We start from the raw sequence: 21,461 nt of genomic DNA, 5'->3' as shown, positions 1-21,461 counted from the left end.
CTACCCCCAGACCATCAGACTGCTGAATAGACACCACTAGTCAGCTGTTTCTACCATCAGACTGCTGAATAGACACCACTAGTCAGCTGTTTCTACCATCAGGCTCCTGAATAGACACCACTAGTCAGCTGTTTCTACCATCAGACTGCTGAATAGACACCACTAGTCAGCTGTTTCTACCCCCAGACCATCAGACTGCTGAATAGACACCACTAGTCAGCGCTTTCTACCATCAGGCTGCTGGATAGACACCACTAGTCAGCTGTTTCTACCATCAGGCTGCTGGATAGACACCACTAGTCAGCTGTTTCTACCCCCAGACCATCAGACTGCTGAATAGACACCACTAGTCGGCTGTTTCTACCCCCAGACCATCAGACTGCTGAATAGACACCACTAGTCAGCTGTTTCTACCATCAGACTGCTGAATAGACACCACTAGTCAGCTGTTTCTACCATCAGGCTGCTGGATAGACACCACTAGTCAGCTGTTTCTACCATCAGGCTGTTGAAAAGACACCACTAGTCAGCTGTTTCTACCATCAGGCTGCTGGATAGACACCACTAGTCAGCTGTTTCTACCATCAGGCTGCTGAATAGACACCACTAGTCAGCTGTTTCTACCATCAGGCTGCTGAATAGACACCACTAGTCAGCTGTTTCTACCATCAGGCTGCTGAATAGACACCACTAGCCAGTTGTTTCTACCATCAGGCTGCTGGATAGACACCACTAGTCAGCTGTTTCTACCTCCAGACCATCAGGCTGCTGAATAGACACCACTAGTCAGCTGTTTCTACCATCAGGCTGCTGAATAGACACCACTAGTCAGCTGTTTCTACCCCAGACCATCAGGCTGCTGAATAGACACCACTAGTCAGCTGTTTCTACCATCAGACTGCTGAATAGACACCACTAGTCAGCTGTTTCTACCATCAGGCTGCTGAATAGACACCACTAGTCAGCTGTTTCTACCATCAGGCTGCTGAATAGACACCACTAGTCAGCTGTTTCTACCATCAGACCATCAGACTGTTGAATAGACACCATTAGTCAGCTGTTTCTACCATCAGGCTGCTGGATAGACACCACTAGTCAGTTGTTTCTACCATCAGACCATCAGACTGTTGAATAGACACCACTAGTCAGCTGTTTCTACCATCAGGCTGCTGAATAGACACCACTAGTCAGCTGTTTCTACCATCAGGCTGCTGGATAGACACCACTAGTCAGCTGTTTCTACCATCAGGCTGCAGAATAGACACCACTAGTCAGCTGTTTCTACCATCAGACTGCTGAATAGACACCACTAGTCAGCTGTTTCTACCATCAGACTGCTGAATAGACACCACTAGTCAGCTGTTTCTACCATCAGACTGCTGAATAGACACCACTAGTCAGCTGTTTCTACCCCCAGACCATCAGGCTGCTGAATAGACACCACTAGTCAGCTGTTTCTACCATCAGGCTGCTGGATAGACACCACTAGTCAGCTGTTTCTACCATCAGGCTGCTGAATAGACACCACTAGACAGCTGTTTCTACCATCAGGCTGCTGAATAGACACCACTAGTCAGCTGTTTCTTCCCCCAGACCATCAGGCTGCTGAATAGACACCACTAGTCAGCTGTTTCTACCATCAGGCTGCTGAATAGACACCACTAGTCAGCTGTTTCTACCATCAGACTGTTGGATAGACACCACTAGTCAGCTGTTTCTACCATCAGACTGTTGAATAGACACCACTAGTCAGCTGTTTCTACCATCAGACTGTTGAATAGACACCATTAGTCAGCTGTTTCTACCATCAGGCTGCTGAATAGACACCACTAGTCAGCTGTTTCTACCATCAGACTGCTGAATAGACACCACTAGTCAGCTGTTTCTACCATCAGACTGCTGAATAGACACCACTAGTCAGCTGTTTCTACCATCAGACTGCTGAATAGACACCACTAGTCAGCTGTTTCTACCCCCAGACCATCAGGCTGCTGAATAGACACCACTAGTCAGCTGTTTCTACCATCAGGCTGCTGGATAGACACCACTAGTCAGCTGTTTCTACCATCAGGCTGCTGAATAGACACCACTAGTCAGCTGTTTCTACCATCAGGCTGCTGAATAGACACCACTAGTCAGCTGTTTCTTCCCCCAGACCATCAGGCTGCTGAATAGACACCACTAGTCAGCTGTTTCTACCATCAGGCTGCTGAATAGACACCACTAGTCAGCTGTTTCTACCATCAGACTGTTAGATAGACACCACTAGTCAGCTGTTTCTACCATCAGACTGTTGAATAGACACCACTAGTCAGCTGTTTCTACCATCAGACTGTTGAATAGACACCATTAGTCAGCTGTTTCTACCATCAGGCTGCTGAATAGACACCACTAGTCAGCTGTTTCTACCATCAGACTGCTGAATAGACACCACTAGTCAGCTGTTTCTACCATCAGACTGCTGAATAGACACCACTAGTCAGCTGTTTCTACCATCAGACTGCTGAATAGACACCACTAGTCAGCTGTTTCTACCCCAGACCATCAGACTGCTGAATAGACACCACTAGTCAGCTGTTTCTACCATCAGACTATTGAATAGACACCACTAGTCAGCTGTTTCTACCATCAGACTATTGAATAGACACCACTAGTCAGCTGTTTCTACCATCAGGCTGCTGAATAAACACCACTAGTCAGCTGTTTCTACCATCAGGCTGCTGAATAAACACCACTAGTCAGCTGTTTCTACCATCAGACTGCTGAATAAACACCACTAGTCAGCTGTTTCTACCATCAGGCTCCTGAATAGACACCACTAGTCAGCTGTTTCTACCATCAGACTGCTGAATAGACACCACTAGTCAGCTGTTTCTACCCCCAGACCATCAGACTGCTGAATAGACACCACTAGTCAGCTGTTTCTACCATCAGGCTGCTGGATAGACACCACTAGTCAGCTGTTTCTACCATCAGGCTGCTGGATAGACACCACTAGTCAGCTGTTTCTACCCCCAGACCATCAGACTGCTGAATAGACACCACTAGTCGGCTGTTTCTACCATCAGGCTGCTGAATAGACACCACTAGTCAGCTGTTTCTACCATCAGGCTGCTGGATAGACACCACTAGTCAGCTGTTTCTACCATCAGGCTGTTGAATAGACACCACTAGTCAGCTGTTTCTACCATCAGGCTGCTGGATAGACACCACTAGTCAGCTGTTTCTACCATCAGGCTGTTGAATAGACACCACTAGTCAGCTGTTTCTACCATCAGGCTGCTGGATAGACACCACTAGTCAGCTGTTTCTACCATCAGGCTGCTGAATAGACACCACTAGTCAGCTGTTTCTACCATCAGGCTGCTGAATAGACACCACTAGTCAGCTGTTTCTACCATCAGGCTGCTGAATAGACACCACTAGCCAGCTGTTTCTACCATCAGGCTGCTGGATAGACACCACTAGTCAGCTGTTTCTACCTCCAGACCATCAGGCTGCTGAATAGACACCACTAGTCAGCTGTTTCTACCATCAGGCTGCTGAATAGACACCACTAGTCAGCTGTTTCTACCCCCAGACCATCAGGCTGCTGAATAGACACCACTAGTCAGCTGTTTCTACCATCAGGCTGCTGAATAGACACCACTAGTCAGCTGTTTCTACCATCAGGCTGCTGAATAGACACCACTAGTCAGCTGTTTCTACCATCAGGCTGCTGAATAGACACCACTAGTCAGCTGTTTCTACCATCAGGCTGCTGAATAGACACCACTAGTCAGCTGTTTCTACCATCAGGCTGCTGAATAGACACCACTAGTCAGCTGTTTCTACCATCAGACTGTTGAATAGACACCACTAGTCAGCTGTTTCTACCATCAGACTGTTGAATAGACACCACTAGTCAGCTGTTTCTACCATCAGACTGTTGAATAGACACCATTAGTCAGCTGTTTCTACCATCAGGCTGCTGAATAGACACCACTAGTCAGCTGTTTCTACCATCAGACTGCTGGATAGACACCATAGACAATCTTTTTTTGCTGATTTTCCGGTTCAAGGTTTGGCTTTTTCAGGAGAGGCTTTATTACTGCCACTTTTAGTGAGTTTGGTGCACATCCGGTGGATAGAGACACGTTTATTATGTTCAACATAGGAGGGCCGAGCATGAATAAGAATGTGTTCTTTAACTGACTTGTCTAGTTAAATAAAGATTAAGTAAAACATTCAGTTTGGGCAATTGACCGATGAAACTGAAACCTCCTCCCTCCCTCTCTCCTCCTCCTCCCCTGCTCCAGTCCACTACTCACTGACACAGGGGCTGTGATCACAGCCACACACACATACCACATATGTCTCTCTGTTCTCATCCTTACTGTCCCCCACCCCCCTCTCAGCTCTACTGCCCCACACCCCCTCAGCTCTACTGCCCCCACCCCCTCTCAGCTCTACTACCCCCAACCCTTCTCAGCTCTACTGCCCCAACCCTTCTCAGCTCTACTGCCCCCAACCCTTCTCAGCTCTACTGCCCCCACCCCCTCTCAGCTCTACTGCCCCCACCCCTCTCAGCTCTACTGCCCCCAACCCCTCTCAGCTCTACTGCCCCCACCCCCTCTCTGCTCTACTGCCCCCACCCCCTCTCTGCTCTACTGCCCCCACCCCCTCTCTGCTCTACTGCCCCCAACCCCTCTCAGCTCTACTGCCCCCAACCCCTCTCAGCTCTACTGCCCCCAACCCTTCTCAGCTCTACTGCCCCCACCCCCTCTCAGCTCTACTGCCCCCAACCCCTCTCAGCTCTACTGCCCCCACCCCTCTCAGCTCTACTACCCCCAACCCTTCTCAGCTCTACTGCCCCCACCCCCTCTCAGCTCTACTGCCCCCACCCCTCTCAGCTCTACTGCCCCCAACCCCTCTCAGCTCTACTGCCCCCACCCCCTCTCTGCTCTACTGCCCCCACCCCCTCTCTGCTCTACTGCCCCCACCCCCTCTCTGCTCTACTGCCCCCACCCCTCTCAGCTCTACTGCCCCCACCCCCTCTCTGCTCTACTGCCACCACCCCCTCTGCTCTACTGCCCCCACCCCCTCTCAGCTCTACTGCCCCCACCCCCCTCTCTGCTCTACTGCCCCCACCCCCTCTCTGCTCTACTGCCCCCACCCCCTCTCTGCTCTACTGCCCCCACCCCTCTCAGCTCTACTGCCCCCACCCCCTCTCAGCTCTACTGCCCCCAACCCCTCTCAGCTCTACTGCCCCCACCCCTCTCAGCTCTACTACCCACAATTCCTCTCAGCTCTACTGCCCCCACCCCCCTCAACTCTACTGCATCAACCCTTTTCAGCTCTACTGCCCCCACCCCTCTCAGCTCTACTGCCCCCACCCCCTCTCAGCTCTACTGCCCCCAACCCCTCTGAGCTCTACTGCCCCCACCCCCTCTCAGCTCTACTGCCCCCACCCCCTCTCAGCTCTACTGCCCCCACCCCTCTCTGCTCTACTGCCCCCACCCCCTCTCTGCTCTACTGCCCCCACCCCCTCTCTGCTCTACTGCCCCCACCCCCTCTCAGCTCTACTGCCCCCACCCCTCTCAGCTCTACTGCCCCCACCCCCTCTCAGCTCTACTGCCCCAACCCCCTCTCAGCTCTACTGCCCCCACCCCCTCTCAGCTCTACTACCCCCAACCCCTCTCAGCTCTACTGCCCCCACCCCCTCAACTCTACTGCATCAACCCTTCTCAGCTCTACTGCCCCCACCCCCTCTCAGCTCTACTGCCCCCACCCCCTCTCAGCTCTACTGCCCCCAACCCCTCTGAGCTCTACTGCCCCCAACCCCTCTCAGCTCTACTGCCCCCAACCCCTCTCAGCTCTACTGCCCCCACCCCCTCTCAACTCTACTGCACCAACCCTTCTCAGCTCTACTGCCCCCACCCCTCTCAGCTCTACTGCCCCCACCCCCTCTCAGCTCTACTGCCTCCAACCCTTCTGAGCTCTACTGCCCCCAACCCCTCTCAGCTCTACTGCCCCCAACCCCTCTGAGCTCTACTGCCCCCAACCCTTCTCAGCTCTACTGCCCCCACCCCCTCTCAGCTCTACTGCCCCCACCCCCTCTCAGCTCTACTGCCCCAACCCTTCTCAGCTCTACTGCCCCCACCCCCTCTCCGCTCTACAGCCCCCAACCCCTCTCAGCTCTACTGCCCCCACCCCCTCTCAGCTCTACTGCCCCCACCCCCTCTCAGCTCTACTGCCTCCAACCCTTCTGAGCTCTACTGCCCCCAACCCTTCTCAGCTCTACTGCCCCCACCCCCTCTCAGCTCTACTGCCTCCAACCCTTCTGAGCTCTACTGCCCCCAACCCCTCTCAGCTCTACTGCCCCACCCCCTCTCAGCTCTACTGCCCCCACCCCATCTCAGCTCTACTGCCCCCACCCCTCTCAGCTCTACTGCCCCCACCCCCTCTCAGCTCTACTGCCCCACCCCCTCTCAGCTCTACTGCCCCCACCCCATCTCAGCTCTACTGCCCCCACCCCGTCTCAGCTCTACTGCCCCCAACCCCTCTCAGCTCTACTGCCCCCAACCCTTCTCAGCTCTACTGCCCCCAACCCCTCTCAGCTCTACTGCCCCCACCCCCTCTCAGCTCTACTGCCCCCACCCCCTCTGAGCTCTACTGCCCCCACCCCCTCTGAGCTCTACTGCCCCAACCCCTCTGAGCTCTACTGCCCCCACCCCCTCTGAGCTCTACTGCCCCCAACCCCTCTGAGCTCTACTGCCCCCACCCCTCTCAGATCTACTGTCCCCACCCCATCTCAGCTCTACTGCCCCCACCCCCTCTCAGCTCTACTGCCCCCAACCCCTCTCAGCTCTACTGCCCCCACCCCTCTCAGATCTACTGTCCCCACCCCTCTCAGATCTACCGCCCCCACCCCCTTTCAGCTCTGCTCCCCCTACCCCCCCCTCAGCTCTACTGCCCCCTACCCCCCTCAGCTCTACCCCCCTCCTTAGCTCTACTGCCCCCTACCCCCCAGCTCTACTACCCCCACCCCCTCTCAGCTCTACTGCCCCCACCCCCTCTCAGCTCTACTGCCCCAGAGGCTCAGGTGAACTCCCTGTGCAGCCAGGTCGAATCAGTTCAAAGGAGAAATCCAACGTCCGTCCAGATCCCCAGGACGTCGAGAATCGCCTTCAGAACCGGCCACTATAGGGGCAACGGTGAGCACTATTACCATCAAGGAGGCTTGGGGCTTGCTAGTGCTTTGTGGACAGGGTTGGTGGATAGGATATTGGATATATTTTAACCATAACCCTTAACCCTTATCTTAACACCTACATTAACCCTTACCTTATCCCTAAACCTTAACACTAAACCTTAACCCTTACCTTAACCCTAAACCTTAACCCTAAACCTTAACCCCAAACTGTAAACCTTAACCCTAAACCTTAACTGTAAACCTTAACCCTTAACTTAACGCTAAACCTTAACCCTTATCTTAACCCTAAACCTTAACTGTAAACCTCAACCCTAAACCTTAACTGTAAACCTTAACCCGAAACCTTAACTGTAAACCTTAACCCAAAATCTTAACTGTAAACTTTAACACTAAACCTTAACCCTTACCTTAACCCTACAACTTAACTGTAAACCTTAAGCCTTACCTTAACCCTAAACCTTAACCCTAACCCTAAACCTTAGCTGTAAACCTTAACCCTAAACCTTAACTGTAAACCTCAACCCTAAACCTTAACTGTAAACCTTAACCCTAAACCTTAACCCTAAACATTAACTGTAAACCTTAACCCTACATCTTAACTGTAAAACTTAACCCCAAACCTTAACTGTAAACCTTAACCCTAATCCTTAACTGTAAACCTTAACCCTAAACCTGAACTGTAAATCTTAACCCTTACCTTAACCCTAAACCTTAACTGTAAACCTTAACCCTAAACCTTAACTGTAATCCTTAACTTTAAACCTTAACCCTAAACCTTTACCCTAAAACCTTAACTGTAAACTTTAACCCTAAACCTTAACCCTAAACATTAACCCTAAACCTTAACTGTAAACCTTAACCCTTACCGTAACCCTAAAACTTAACTGTAAACCTTAACACTTGCCTTAACCCTAAACCTTAACTGCAAACCTTAACCCTAAACCTTAACTGTAAACTTTAACCCTGAACCTTAACTGTAAACCTTAACCCTAATCCTTAACTGTAAACCTTAACCCTTAACCTTACCCCAGACTGTAACCCTTAACCCTAAACCTTAACCCTTAACCTTAACCCTTACCCTAAGCCCTTACCTTAACCCTAAACCTTAACCCTAAACCTTAACTGTAAAACTTAACCCTAAACCTTAACCCTAAACCTTAACTGTAAACCCTAAACCTTAACTGTAAACCTGAACACTTACATTAACCCTAAACCTTAACCCTAAACAATAACCCCATACTGTAACCCTTAACCCCAAACATTTAACTGTCAACCTTAACCATAAACCTTAACTGTAATACTTAACCTGAAATCTTAACTGTAAACCTTAACCCAAAACCTTAACTGTAAACCTTAACCCTAAATCTTAACTGTAAACCTTAACCATAAACCTTAACCCTTACCTTAACCCTAAACCTTAACTGTAAACCTTAACCCTAAACTGTAAACCTTAACCCTTACCTTAACCCTACAACTTAACTGTAAACCTTAACCCTTAACTTTTCCCTAAATCGTAACTGTAAACCTTAACCCTAACCCTTAACTGTAAACCTTAACCCTAACCCTTAACTGTAAACCTTAACCCTAAACCTTAACTGTAAACGTTAACCCTGAAACTTAACTGTAAACCTTAACCCTAACCCTAAACCTTAACTGTAAACTTTAACTGTAAACCGTAACTCTAAACCTTAACTGTAAACCTTAACCCTAAACCTTAATTGTAAATCTTACCCCTTACCTTAACCCTAAACCTTAACTGTAAACCTTAACCCTAAACCTTAACTGTAATCCTTAACTTTAAACCTTAACCCTAAACCTTTACCCCAAAACATTAACTGTAAACCTTAATCCTAAACCTTAACTGTAAACCTTAACCCTTACCTAAACCCTAAACCTTAACTGTAAAACTTAACCGTTACCTTAACCCTGAACCTTAACTGCATACCTTAACTGTAAACCTTAACCCCAAACCTTAGCTGAAAATCTTAACTCTAAACCTTAACCCTAAACATTAACCCTAAACCTTAACTGTAAACCTTAACCCTAAAACTTAACTCTAAACCTTAACCCTTACCGTAACCCTAAAACTTAACTGTAAACCTTAACACTTGCCTTAACCCTAAACCTTAACTGCAAACCTTAACCCTAAACCTTAACTGTAAACTTTAACCCTGAACCTTAACTGTAAACCTTAACCCTACTCCTTAACTGTAAACCATAACCCTAAACCTTAACCCTAAACCTTAACCCTTAACCTTACCCCAGACTGTAACCCTTAACCCTAAACCTTAACCCTTAACCTTAACCCTTACCCTAAGCCCTTACCTTAACCCTAAACCTTAACCCTAAACCTTAACTGTAAAACTTAACCCTAAACCTTAACCCTAAACCTTAACTGTAAACCCTAAACCTTAACTGTAAACCTGAACACTTACATTAACCCTAAACCTTAACCCTAAACAATAACCCCATACTGTAACCCTTAACCCCAAACGTTTAACTGTCAACCTTAACCATAAACCTTAACTGTAATACTTAACCCGAAATCTTAACTGTAAACCTTAACCCAAAACCTTAACTGTAAATCTTAACCCTAAATCTTAACTGTAAACCTTAACCATAAACCTTAACCCTTACCTTAACCCTAAACCTTAACTGTAAACCTTAACCCTAACCCTTAACTGTAAACCTTAACCCTTACCTTAACCCTACAACTTAACTGTAAACCTTAACCTTTACCTTTTCCCTAAATCGTAACTGTAAACCTTAACCCTAACCCTTAACTGTAAACCTTAACCCTAACCCTTAACTGTAAACCTTAACCCTAAACCTTAACTGTAAACGTTAACCCTGAAACTTAACTGTAAACCTTAACCCTAACCCTAAACCTTAACTGTAAACTTTAACTGTAAACCGTAACTCTAAACCTTAACTGTAAACCTTAACCCTAAACCTTAATTGTAAATCTTACCCCTTACCTTAACCCTAAACCTTAACTGTAAACCTTAACCCTAAACCTTAACTGTAATCCTTAACTTTAAACCTTAACCCTAAACCTTTACCCCAAAACATTAACTGTAAACCTTAACCCTAAACCTTAACTGTAAACCTTAACCCTTACCTAAACCCTAAACCTTGACTGTAAAACTTAACCCTTACCTTAACCCTGAACCTTAACTGCATACCTTAACTGTAAACCTTAACCCCAAACCTTAGCTGGAAATCTTAACTCTAAACCTTAACCCTAAACATTAACCCTAAACCTTAACTGTAAACCTTAACCCTAAAACTTAACTCTAAACCTTAACCCTTACCGTAACCCTAAAACTTAACTGTAAACCTTAACACTTGCCTTAACCCTAAACCTTAACTGCAAACCTTAACCCTAAACCTTAACTGTAAACTTTAACACTGAACCTTAACTGTAAACCTTAACCCTACTCCTTAACTGTAAACCATAACCCTAAACCTTAACCCTAAACCTTAACCCTTAACCTTACCCCAGACTGTAACCCTTAACCCTAAACCTTAACCCTTAACCTTAACCCTTACCCTAAGCCCTTACCTTAACCCTAAACCTTAACCCTAAACCTTAACTGTAAAACTTAACCCTAAACCTTAACCCTAAACCTTAACCATAAACCCTAACCCTAAACCTTAACTGTAAACCTGAACACTTACATTAACCCTAAACCTTAACCCTAAACAATAACCCCATACTGTAACCCTTAACCCCAAACGTTTAACTGTCAACCTTAACCATAAACCTTAACTGTAAAACTTAACCCGAAATCTTAACTGTAAACCTTAACCCAAAACCTTAACTGTAAACCTTAACCCTAAATCTTAACGGTAAACCTTAACCCTAAACCTTAACCCTTACCTTAACCCTACAACTTAACTGTAAACCTTAACCCTTACCTTTTCGCTAAATCTTAACTGTAAACCTTAACCCTAACCCTTAACTGTAAACCTTAACCCTAACCCTTAACTGTAAACCTTAACCCTAAACCTTAACTGTAAACGTTAACCCTGAATCTTAACTGTAAACCTTAACCCTAACCCTAAACCTTAACTGTAAACTTTAACTGTAAACCGTAACTCTAAACCTTAACTGTAAACCTTAACCCTAAACCTTAATTGTAAATCTTAACCCTTACCGTAACCCTAAACCTTAACTGTAAACCTTAACCCTAAACCGTAACTGTAAACCTTAACCCTAAACCTTAACTGTAAACGTTAACCCTGAATATTAACTGTAAACCTTAACCCTAACCCTAAACCTTAACTGTAAACTGTAATTCTAAACCTTAACTGTAAACCTTAACCCTAAACCTTAATTGTAAATCTTAACCCTTACCGTAACCCTAAACCTTAACTGTAATACTTAACTTTAAACCTTAACCATTACCTTAACCCTAAAACTTAACTGTAAACCTCGACCTGAAACCTTAACTGTAATCCTTAACTTTAAAACTTAACTGTAAACCTTAACCCTAAATCTTAACTCTAAACCTTAACCCAAAACCTTAAATGTAATCCTTAACATTAAACCTTAACCCTAAACCTTTACCCTAAAACCTTAACCGTAAACCTTAACAGTAAACCTTAACAGTAAACCTTAACTGTAAACCTTAACCCTAATCCTTAACTGTAAACCTTAATTCTAAACCTTAACGGGAAACCTTAACCCTAAACCTTAACTGTAAACCTTAACCCTAGACCTAAAACCTAAACCTTAACCCTAAACCTTAACTGTAAAACTTAACCCTAACCCTAACCCTAAACCTTAACACTTACCTTAACCCTAACCCTTAACTGTAAACCTTAACCCTAAACCTTAACTGTAAACCTTAACCCGAAATCTTAACTGTAAACCTTAACCCGAAATCTTAACTTTAAACCTTAACCATTACCTTAACCTTAAAACTTAACTGTAAACCTTAACCATGAACCTTAACTGTAAACCTTAACCCTAATCCTTAACTGTAAACCTTAACCCGAAATCTTAACTGTAAACCTTAACCCTAAACCTTAACCCTTACCTTAACCCTAAACCTTAACCCTGACCTTAACCCTAAACCTTAGCTGTAATCCTTAACCCTAAACCTTACCCCAAACTGTAACCCTTAACACTAAACCTTAACTGTAAACCTTAACCCTTACCTTAACCCTAAACCTTAACTGTAAACCTTAACCCTAAACGTTAACCCTTACCTTAACCCTAAACCTTAACTGTAAACCTTAACCCAAAATCTTAACTGTAAACCTTAACCCTAAATCTTGACTGTAAACCTTAACACTAAACCTTAACCCTTACCTTATCCCTAAAACTTAACTGTAAACCTTAACCCTTACCTTAACCCTAACCCTGAACCTTAACTGTAAACCTTAACCGTAAACCTTAACCCTAAACCTTAACTGTAAACCTTAACCCTAAACCTTAACCCTAAATCTTGACTGTAAACCTTAACCCTAAACCTTAACTGTAAACCTTAACCCCAAACCTTAACTGTAAACCTTAACCCTAAATCTTAACTGTAAACCTAAAACTTAACTGTAAACCTTAACTGTAAACCGTAACTCTAAACCTTAACTGTAAACCTTAACCATAAACCTTAACTGCAAACCTTAACCCTTGTCCTTAACTTTAAACCTTAACCCTAAACCTTTACCCTAAAACCATAACTGTAAACCTTAACCCTAAACCTTAACCCTAAACCTTAACCCTAAACCTTAACTGGAAACCTTAACTGGAAACCTTAACCCTAAACCTTAACTGGAAACCTTAACCCTAAACCTTAACCCTAAACATTAACCCTAAACCTTAACTGTAAATCTTAACTGTAAACCTTAACTGTAAACCTTAACCCTTACCATAACCCTAAACCTTAACTGTAAACGTTAACACGTACCTTAACCCTAAACCTTAACTGTAAACCTTAACCCTGAACCTTAACTGTAAAACTTAACCCTAAACCTTAAACCTTAACCCTAAAACCTTAACTGTAAACCTTAACCCTAAACATTAACCCCAAACCTTAACTGTAAACCTTAACCCTTACCTTAACCATAAACCTTAACTGTAAACCTTAACCCTAAACCTTAACTGGGTTTAGGGCTGGCAAAACCTTGGATCACTGTTATTCTAACTTCCGCGACGCATATAAGGCCCTGCCCCGCCCTCCTTTCGGAAAAGCTGACCACGACTCCATTTTGTTGATCCCTGCCTACAGACAGAAACTAAAACAAGAAGCTCCCAGGCTGAGGTCTGTCCAACGCTGGTCCGACCAATCTGATTCCACACTCCAAGACTGCTTCCATCACGTGGACTGGGATATGTTTCGTATTGCGTCAGACAACAACATTGACGAATACGCTGATTCGGTGTGCGAGTTCATTAGAATGTGCGTTGAAGATGTCGTTCTCATAGCAACGATTAAAACATTCCCAAACCAGAAACCGTGGATTGATGGCACTGGCTGCCTGCTACCTAAACACACACACTGGCTGCCTGCTACCTAAACACACACACTGGCTGCCTGCTAGCTTAACACACACACTGGCTGCCTGCTCCCTAAACACACACAATGGCTGCCTGCTACCTAAACACACACACTGGCTGCCTGCTACCTAAACACACACACTGGCTGCCTGTTACCTAAACACACACACACACACACTGGCTGCCTGCTACCTAAACACACACACAGGCAGGCCGTTCGCTGCTCGCTACATAAGTCCATAAGTACAGGTGTAATTTGGTAACAACGTCAACAACGCTGCCTGGATCACAGTGTTGGTTATCCTGTCATTGACTCCCATCTGACCTGATCAATTCGTCAGATGGCTGTAAAACCCCTGATATGTTTCTCTGTCTGTTCAGACAATTAGAGTTGATCCCAGAGATATAGAAGTATATGGAGGGAAGCTGCCGGGTTTAAAGTGCTCACACAGACAGCCAGTTAGACTAGTTTGTTGAAAACAACCTGCCTGCTGGAGAGCCTTTCTGCTGGAGAGCCTTTCTGCTGGAGACAAAAGAGGGATCAGAGCTCTGTGGTTTGTTGACACACAGTTACCAGGCTATCAGCTCTACTAACAGAAATACTAACACGGTTACCAGGCTGTCAGCTCTACTAACAGAAATACTGACACAGTTACCAGGCTATCAGCTCTACTAACAGAAATACTGACACAGTTACCAGGCTATCAGCTCTACTAACAGAAATACTAACACGGTTACCAGGCTGTCAGCTCTACTAACAGAAATACTGACACAGTTACCAGGCTATCAGCTCTACTAACAGAAATACTGACACAGTTACCAGGCTATCAGCTCTACTAGCAGGAATACTGACACAGTTACCAGGCTGTCAGCTCTACTAACAGGAATACTGACACAGTTACCAGGCTGTCAGCTCTACTAACAGGAATACTGACACAGTTACCAGGCTATCAGCTCTACTGGCAGGAATACTGACACACAGTTACCAGGCTATCAGCTCTACTGGCAGGAATACTGACACAGTTACCAGGCTGTCAGCTCTACTAACAGGAGTACTGACACACAGTTACCAGGCTATCAGCTCTTCTAACAGGAGTACTGACACACAGTTACCAGGCTATCAGCTCTACTAACAGGAATACTGACACAGTTACCAGGCTGTCAGCTCTACTAACAGGAATACTGACACAGTTACCAGGCTATCAGCTCTACTGGCAGGAATACTGACACACAGTTACCAGGCTATCAGCTCTACTGGCAGGAATACTGACACAGTTACCAGGCTGTCAGCTCTACTAACAGGAGTACTGACACACAGTTACCAGGCTATCAGCTCTTCTAACAGGAGTACTGACACACAGTTACCAGGCTATCAGCTCTACTAACAGGAATACTGACACAGTTACCAGGCTATCAGCTCTACTAACAGGAATACTGACACAGTTACCAGGCTATCAGCTCTACTAACAGGAATACTGACACAGTTACCAGGCTATCAGCTCTACTAGCAGGAATACTGACACAGTTACCAGGCTATCAGCTCTACTAGCAGGAATACTGACACAGATACCAGGCTATCAGCTCTACTAACAGGAATACTGACACAGTTACCAGGCTATCAGCTCTACTGTCAGGAATACTGACACAGTTACCAGGCTGTCAGCTCTACTGGCAGGAATACTGGCACACAGTTACCAGGCTATCAGCTCTACTAACAGGAATACTGACACACAGTTACCAGGCTATCAGCTCTACTAACAGGAATACTGACACAGTTACCAGGCTATCAGCTCTACTAGCAGGAATACTGACAAAGTTACCAGGCTATCAGCTCTACTAACAGGAATACTGACACAGTTACCAGGCTATCAGCTCTACTAACAGGAATACTGACACAGTTACCAGGCTATCAGCTCTTCTAACAGGAATACTGACACAGTTACCAGGCTATCAGCTCTACTAGCAGTAATACTGTATGTCCCAGCTAAACCACATGAACAACAGGAGGGAAGCTTTTAGAAACACCAGCTGCTAAATAGCATCCCAGAAGGCATGAATCATTGAGTAACTATTCGTTTTCCACATCAGACATGACTCTGCCGTTGTACTGTAGAATTTGTGAATGTTGTCTCTTGTATAATCAATTTGGTACATTAGTTTATAATCATAAATTGTCATTAACTGTAATTCCATTAGTTATGTTCCAACACTGCTCCACTTTGTGCCAATATCAGTTATTTTTTAGTTTTGCTTCCAATAGTTTATATTTTTTTCTAAGAGATTGTCAGGTGGATTGGCTCTCTGCAGGATGTTGTATCTTCTCTAGGTAGGGGGCACTATTTTCATCTTCGGATGAAAAGCGTGCCCAAAATAAACTGCCTGCTACTCAGGCCCAGACCCTAGGATATGCATGTAATTGGTAGATTAGGATAGAAAACACTCTAAAGTTTCCAAAACTGTTAAACATAATGTGTGTGAGTTTAACAGGACTGATTTGGCAGGTGAAAACCTGAGAAAAATCCATCCAGGAAGTAGGATTTATTTGTATTTTGAATGCCTTTACAGTATCCATTGACACAAATTGCATTTCCTATGCCTTCCACTAGATGTCAACAGTCTTTATTTCTGAAAAATTAGGGAGTAAGACCTCTCTAAATGTGTGGACACTACAGTGGCCCAGAGCTTTTTCCTGCGCGAGACCCAAGCGCGCGCCTTTCTTGTTTACCTTTTATATTGACAACGTTATTGTCCGGTTGAAATATTATCGATTATTTAGGCTAAAAACAACCTGAGGATTGATTATGAACATTGTTTGAAATGTTTCTACGAACTTTACGGATACTATTTGGATTTTTCTTCTGCCTGTGACTGTGTTTGAGCCTGTGGATTTCTGAAGAAAACGCGCAAACAAAACTGAGGATTTTGGATATAAAGAGAGACTTTATCGAACAAAACGAACATTTATTGAGTAAATGAATATCTTCGGAGTGCAACCATATGGAGATCATCAAAGGTAAGTGATTAATTTTCTCTCTATTTCTGCCTTGTGAAACTTCTACTTGGCTGGTTACTGTTTGTAACCATTGTTCTGTCCTCAGATAATCGCATGGTGTGCTTTCACTGTAAAGCCTTTTTGAAATCTGACACCGTGATTGGATGAACAAGCTAATCTTTAAACCGATGTGTAACACTGTTAAGTTTCATGAATTGTTATAATAAGTATTTCTGTTTTTGAATTAGGCACTCTGCAATTTCACTGGATGTTGGCCAGGTTGGACGCTAGCGTGCCAAGTACCCTAGTGAGGATATCTTACCTATCATATGAGTAATGTTTTCTGACTCAAATAGAATTCCCTCAACATTGCGGATGTCTGAAAGATTTCAGATCTCTCCATCGTTAAGACAGTGGATGAATCAAATTACCCTCCATCGTTAAGACAGTGGATGAATCAAATGATCCTCCATCGTTAAGACAGTGGATGAATCAAAAGACTCCCCATCGGTAAGACAGTGGATGAATCAAATTACCCTCCATCGTTAAGACAGTGGATGAATCAAATTACCCTCCATCGTTAAGACAGTGGATGAATCAAATTACCCTCCATCGTTAAGACAGTGGATTAATCAAATTACCCTCCATCGTTAAGACAGTGGATGAATCAAATGACTCTTATTATCTAAATATGGAACAAAATTGAGAAATAGTACAATTTGAAGCCATATGGAAGGGTTACTCAAGTACTATTTGAGAAGGTCCGTCACACAAATTTCCTTGGTGGGAACGGTGCCATTGCCACCTCTCAACCCATGCTGATAAATCAATATTTATCAGCGTAATAACAAACCCCCACCTAGCAACCCATGTGACCCCAAACTGTTCACACCCCTTTTGTTCGAGGAGAGAAAATGTTGCAATTTTAAAGACAATTTCCCACAATTCTACACATTTTTCATGGGGCAGATATTTTTTTGCTGTTTTAAAGCGAATTTCCTGCAACTCTACACATGCTTCCATGTCTTATGTGTGTTTCTATAATACCAGGTGTCGAAGACCGGCTGAGGAAAAACATTAAAAACAGCAGTCCGTATTGACCCTGTTCTGGGTCCGGATCTGGTCCGCGCTCCACCAGTTGAGGATGGGGGCTATATGGCATAAAATATTACAAACACTGGAGATATTCAAAGGATGAGGAAGGAGCAAAATGTGATTGTGAGACAGGCAGGATGGGTGGATATGTTGGGATCATGTGGGTCAGAGCAGGTGAGACAGGCAGGATGGATGGATATGGTGGGATCATGTGGGTCAGAGCAGGTGAGACAGGCAGGATGGATGGATATGGTGGGAACATGTGCGTCAGAGCAGGTGAGACAGGCAGGATGGGTGGATATGGTGGGAACATGTGGGTCAGAGCAGGTGAGACAGGCAGGATGGGTGTATATGGTGGGAACATGTGCGTCAGAGCAGGTGAGACAGGCAGGATGGGTGTATATGTTGGGAACATGTGGGTCAGAGCAGGTGAGACAGGCAGGATGGGTGTATATGGTGGGAACATGTGGGTCAGAGCAGGTGAGACAGGCAGGATGGGTGTATATGGTGGGAACATGTGGGTCAGAGCAGGTGAGACAGGCAGGATGGGTGTATATGGTGGGAACATGTGGGTCAGAGGAGGTGAGACAGGCAGGATGGGTGGATATGTTGGGATCATGTGGGTCAGAGCAGGTGAGACAGGCAGGATGGGTGGATATGTTGGGAACATGTGGGTCAGAGCAGGTGAGACAGGCAGGATGGGTGGATATGTTGGGAACATGTGGGTCAGAGCAGGTGAGACAGGCAGGATGGGTGGATATGTTGGGATTCCTTCCACTTCATGGCTTGGTTTTAAACTCTGACATGCACTGTCAACTGTGGGACCTTATATAGACAGGTGTGCGCCTGTCTGACAGCAAAGAGTCTGAATACTTATGTAAATTTGGTATTTCTGTTGTATATTTTGACTAAATTAGCCAAACATTCTAGAAACCTGTTTTTACTGTGTCATTAGAGGGTTGTGTGTGTAGATTTCTGAGATTGTTTTAAAACCCATGTTAAAATTAAAATAAGCCTGTAACAACAGGTAGAGCTGGTAGCTTCCTGTTTAGGCCTGGTAGAGCTGGTAGCTTCCTGTTTAGGCCTGGTAGAGCTGGTAGCTTCCTGTTTAGGCCTGGTAGAGCTGGTAGCTTCCTGTTTAGGCCTGGTAGAGCTGGTAGCTTCCTGTTTAGGCCTGGTAGAGCTGGTAGCTTCCTGTTTAGGCCTGGTAGAGCTGGTAGCTTCCTGTTTAGGCCTGGTAGAGCCATAACAAATACTGTAATGTAGGAAATGTCACTAGACAAACCCAGCTGTGTCTATTGGTAGGGTGATGTAGGGAAATGTAACTTGCTGTGTATTGGTGGTAATGTAGAATAATGAAGGTAGACAAACTCAGTACATATGCCTTCAGGGTAATGTTGCTAAACAATGTGTTTAGGGTAATGTAATGGTAGTGTAGTAGTAGTTTAATCTCCTACACTCCATTCAGTGACCTGGGTTGGTCCTGGTTGGTCCTGATTGTTCCTGGTTAGTCGTGGTTGGTCCTGGCTGGTCCTGATTGTTCCTGGTTGGTCCTGGCTGGTCCTGATTGTTCCTGGTTAGTCGTGGTTGGTCCTGACTGGAATTGCTTGGTCCTAACTGGTCCTGGTTGGTCCTGACTGGTCCTGGTTGGTCCTGGTCATTCCTCGATGGTCCTGGTTGGTCCTGACTGGTCCTGACTGGTCCTGGTTGGTCCTGGTTAGTCTTGGTTGGTCCTGGTTGGTCCTGGTCAGTCCTGGTTGGTCCTGACTGGTCCTGGTTGGTCCTGGTCATTCCTGGTTAGTCCTGGTTGGTCCTGACTGGTCCTGGTCATTCCTGGTTAGTCTTGGTTTGTCCTGGTTGGTCCTGGTCATTCCTGGTTAGTCCTGGTCATTCCTGGTTAGTCCTGGTTGGTCCTGACTGGTCCTGGTTGGTCCTGGTCATTCCTGGTTAGTCCTGGTTGGTCCTGACTGGTCCTGGTTGGTCCTGGTGATTCCTGTTTGGTCCTGGTTGGTTCTGACTGCTCCTGGTTGGTCCTGGTTAGTCCTGGTTGGTCCTGGTTGGTTCTGGCTGACTGATAACTCATCAGAGGGGTAATGTCTCACCCTGTCATGCAACATTCCCTAACAGTCAGTCAGATTCCATTACAACGAGCCTGCAACTGACTGACTGGCTGCATGGCTTTCTGACTGGTTGACTGACTGACTGTCTGGCTGGCTGCATGGCTGACTGGTTGACTGACTGACTGACTGACTGACTGACTGGCTGGCTGGCTTGCTAGTTCATAGTGGATCCACTTAACGACAGGCTTAATGACCGTCATAAGTCAATGCTCTAACAACACTGACACTCAACCCCTTAACCACCCCATGAGGGCCCATAACAGCTCTGCCTCTATAGCCCTCACCTGGCATTGTCTCTGCTTAGCCAGGGACTGTTCAGTGGCCCAACATCGTTCTTCAGTTCTAAACTGACTCGTCAGCCTGCAGGGCATAAGGTTTGTCTTTAACAAAGGCCTCCATTCACACACAGACAAGTGGTGTCTTTAACCCAGGTCTCCAGTCACGCACAGAGAAGCTGTGTCTTTAACCCAGGTCTCCAGTCACGCACAGAGAAGCTGTGAGTCATAAATAACCTCTGAACTCTACTTCCAGGTAGGAGTACTGGTCTGACTTCATATCCCAGTTTGAGTCATTAATAACCTCTGAACTCTACTATCAGGTAGGAGTACTGGTCTGACTTCATATCCCAGTTTGAGTCATTAATAACCTCTGAACTCTACTATCAGGTAGGAGTACTGGTCTGACTTTATATCCCAGTTTGAGTCATTAATAACCTCTGAACTCTACTTCCAGGTAGGAGTACTGGTCTGACTTCATATCCCAGTTTGAGTCATTAATAACCTCTGAACTCTACTTCCAGGTAGGAGTACTGGTCTGACTTCATATCCCAGTTTGAGTCATTAATAACCTCTGAACTCTACTATCAGGTAGGAGTACTGGTCTGACTTTATATCCCAGTTTGAGTCATTAATAACCTCTGAACTCTACTTCCAGGTAGGAGTACTGGTCTGACTTTATATCCCAGTTTGAGTCATTAATAACCTCTGAACTCTACTATCAGGTAGGACTATTGGAAAGCCTTTCTGTTTTTAGAAACACCGCTATTATATCTGTAGTACATCATCATCAATAAAAATACTAAAATGAACTGCTTATAGTTTAAATTACTCTCCTGCTGTCCCTCTACTCACAATTCCTCGCCCTCCTCCTTACCACCATCCTCCTCCTCTCCCTTTCCTCTCCTCATTCACACTCCTCTCCCCCATTTCTCCCATTCCTCCAGCTTAGATGAATAATGTATTTCGGTACTCTTACTGCAGCCAGGCTCCTCGCACGTCCTGTCCAGTCCTGTCCTGTCAGACACATGAACACATGACTTCATTTGCTGAATCTTCAGAGTGGGTCAGACACAGTCCAACAGGGTTATATAGAGACATACTGTCTCAGAGTGGGTCAGACACAGTCCAACAGGGTTATATAGAGACATACTGTCTCAGAGTGGGTCAGACACAGTCCAACAGGGTTATATAGAGACATACTGTCTCAGAGTGGGTCAGACACAGTCCAACAGGGTTATATAGAGACATACTGTCTCAGAGTGGGTCAGACACAGTC

General features: G+C 45.4%; 1 protein-coding gene across 1 annotated transcript in view; it reads left to right on the top strand.

Annotated features, from left to right (window-relative positions):
• Window positions 1–21,461, top strand: part of LOC135536210 (TBC1 domain family member 30-like) — a 163,659-nt gene that overhangs the window by 135,815 nt on the left and 6,383 nt on the right. Inside the window, 2 exon segments of the mRNA XM_064962583.1 lie at window positions 6,079–6,375; window positions 6,773–7,196. Of these exon segments, the coding sequence (XP_064818655.1) occupies window positions 6,079–6,375; window positions 6,773–7,196 (721 nt within the window).

The sequence above is a fragment of the Oncorhynchus masou genome, unplaced genomic scaffold, assembly GCF_036934945.1.
Source record: "Oncorhynchus masou masou isolate Uvic2021 unplaced genomic scaffold, UVic_Omas_1.1 unplaced_scaffold_575, whole genome shotgun sequence".
Classification (NCBI taxonomy): Eukaryota; Metazoa; Chordata; class Actinopteri; order Salmoniformes; family Salmonidae; genus Oncorhynchus; species Oncorhynchus masou.
This window is presented reverse-complemented; position numbering and strand designations above follow the sequence as displayed.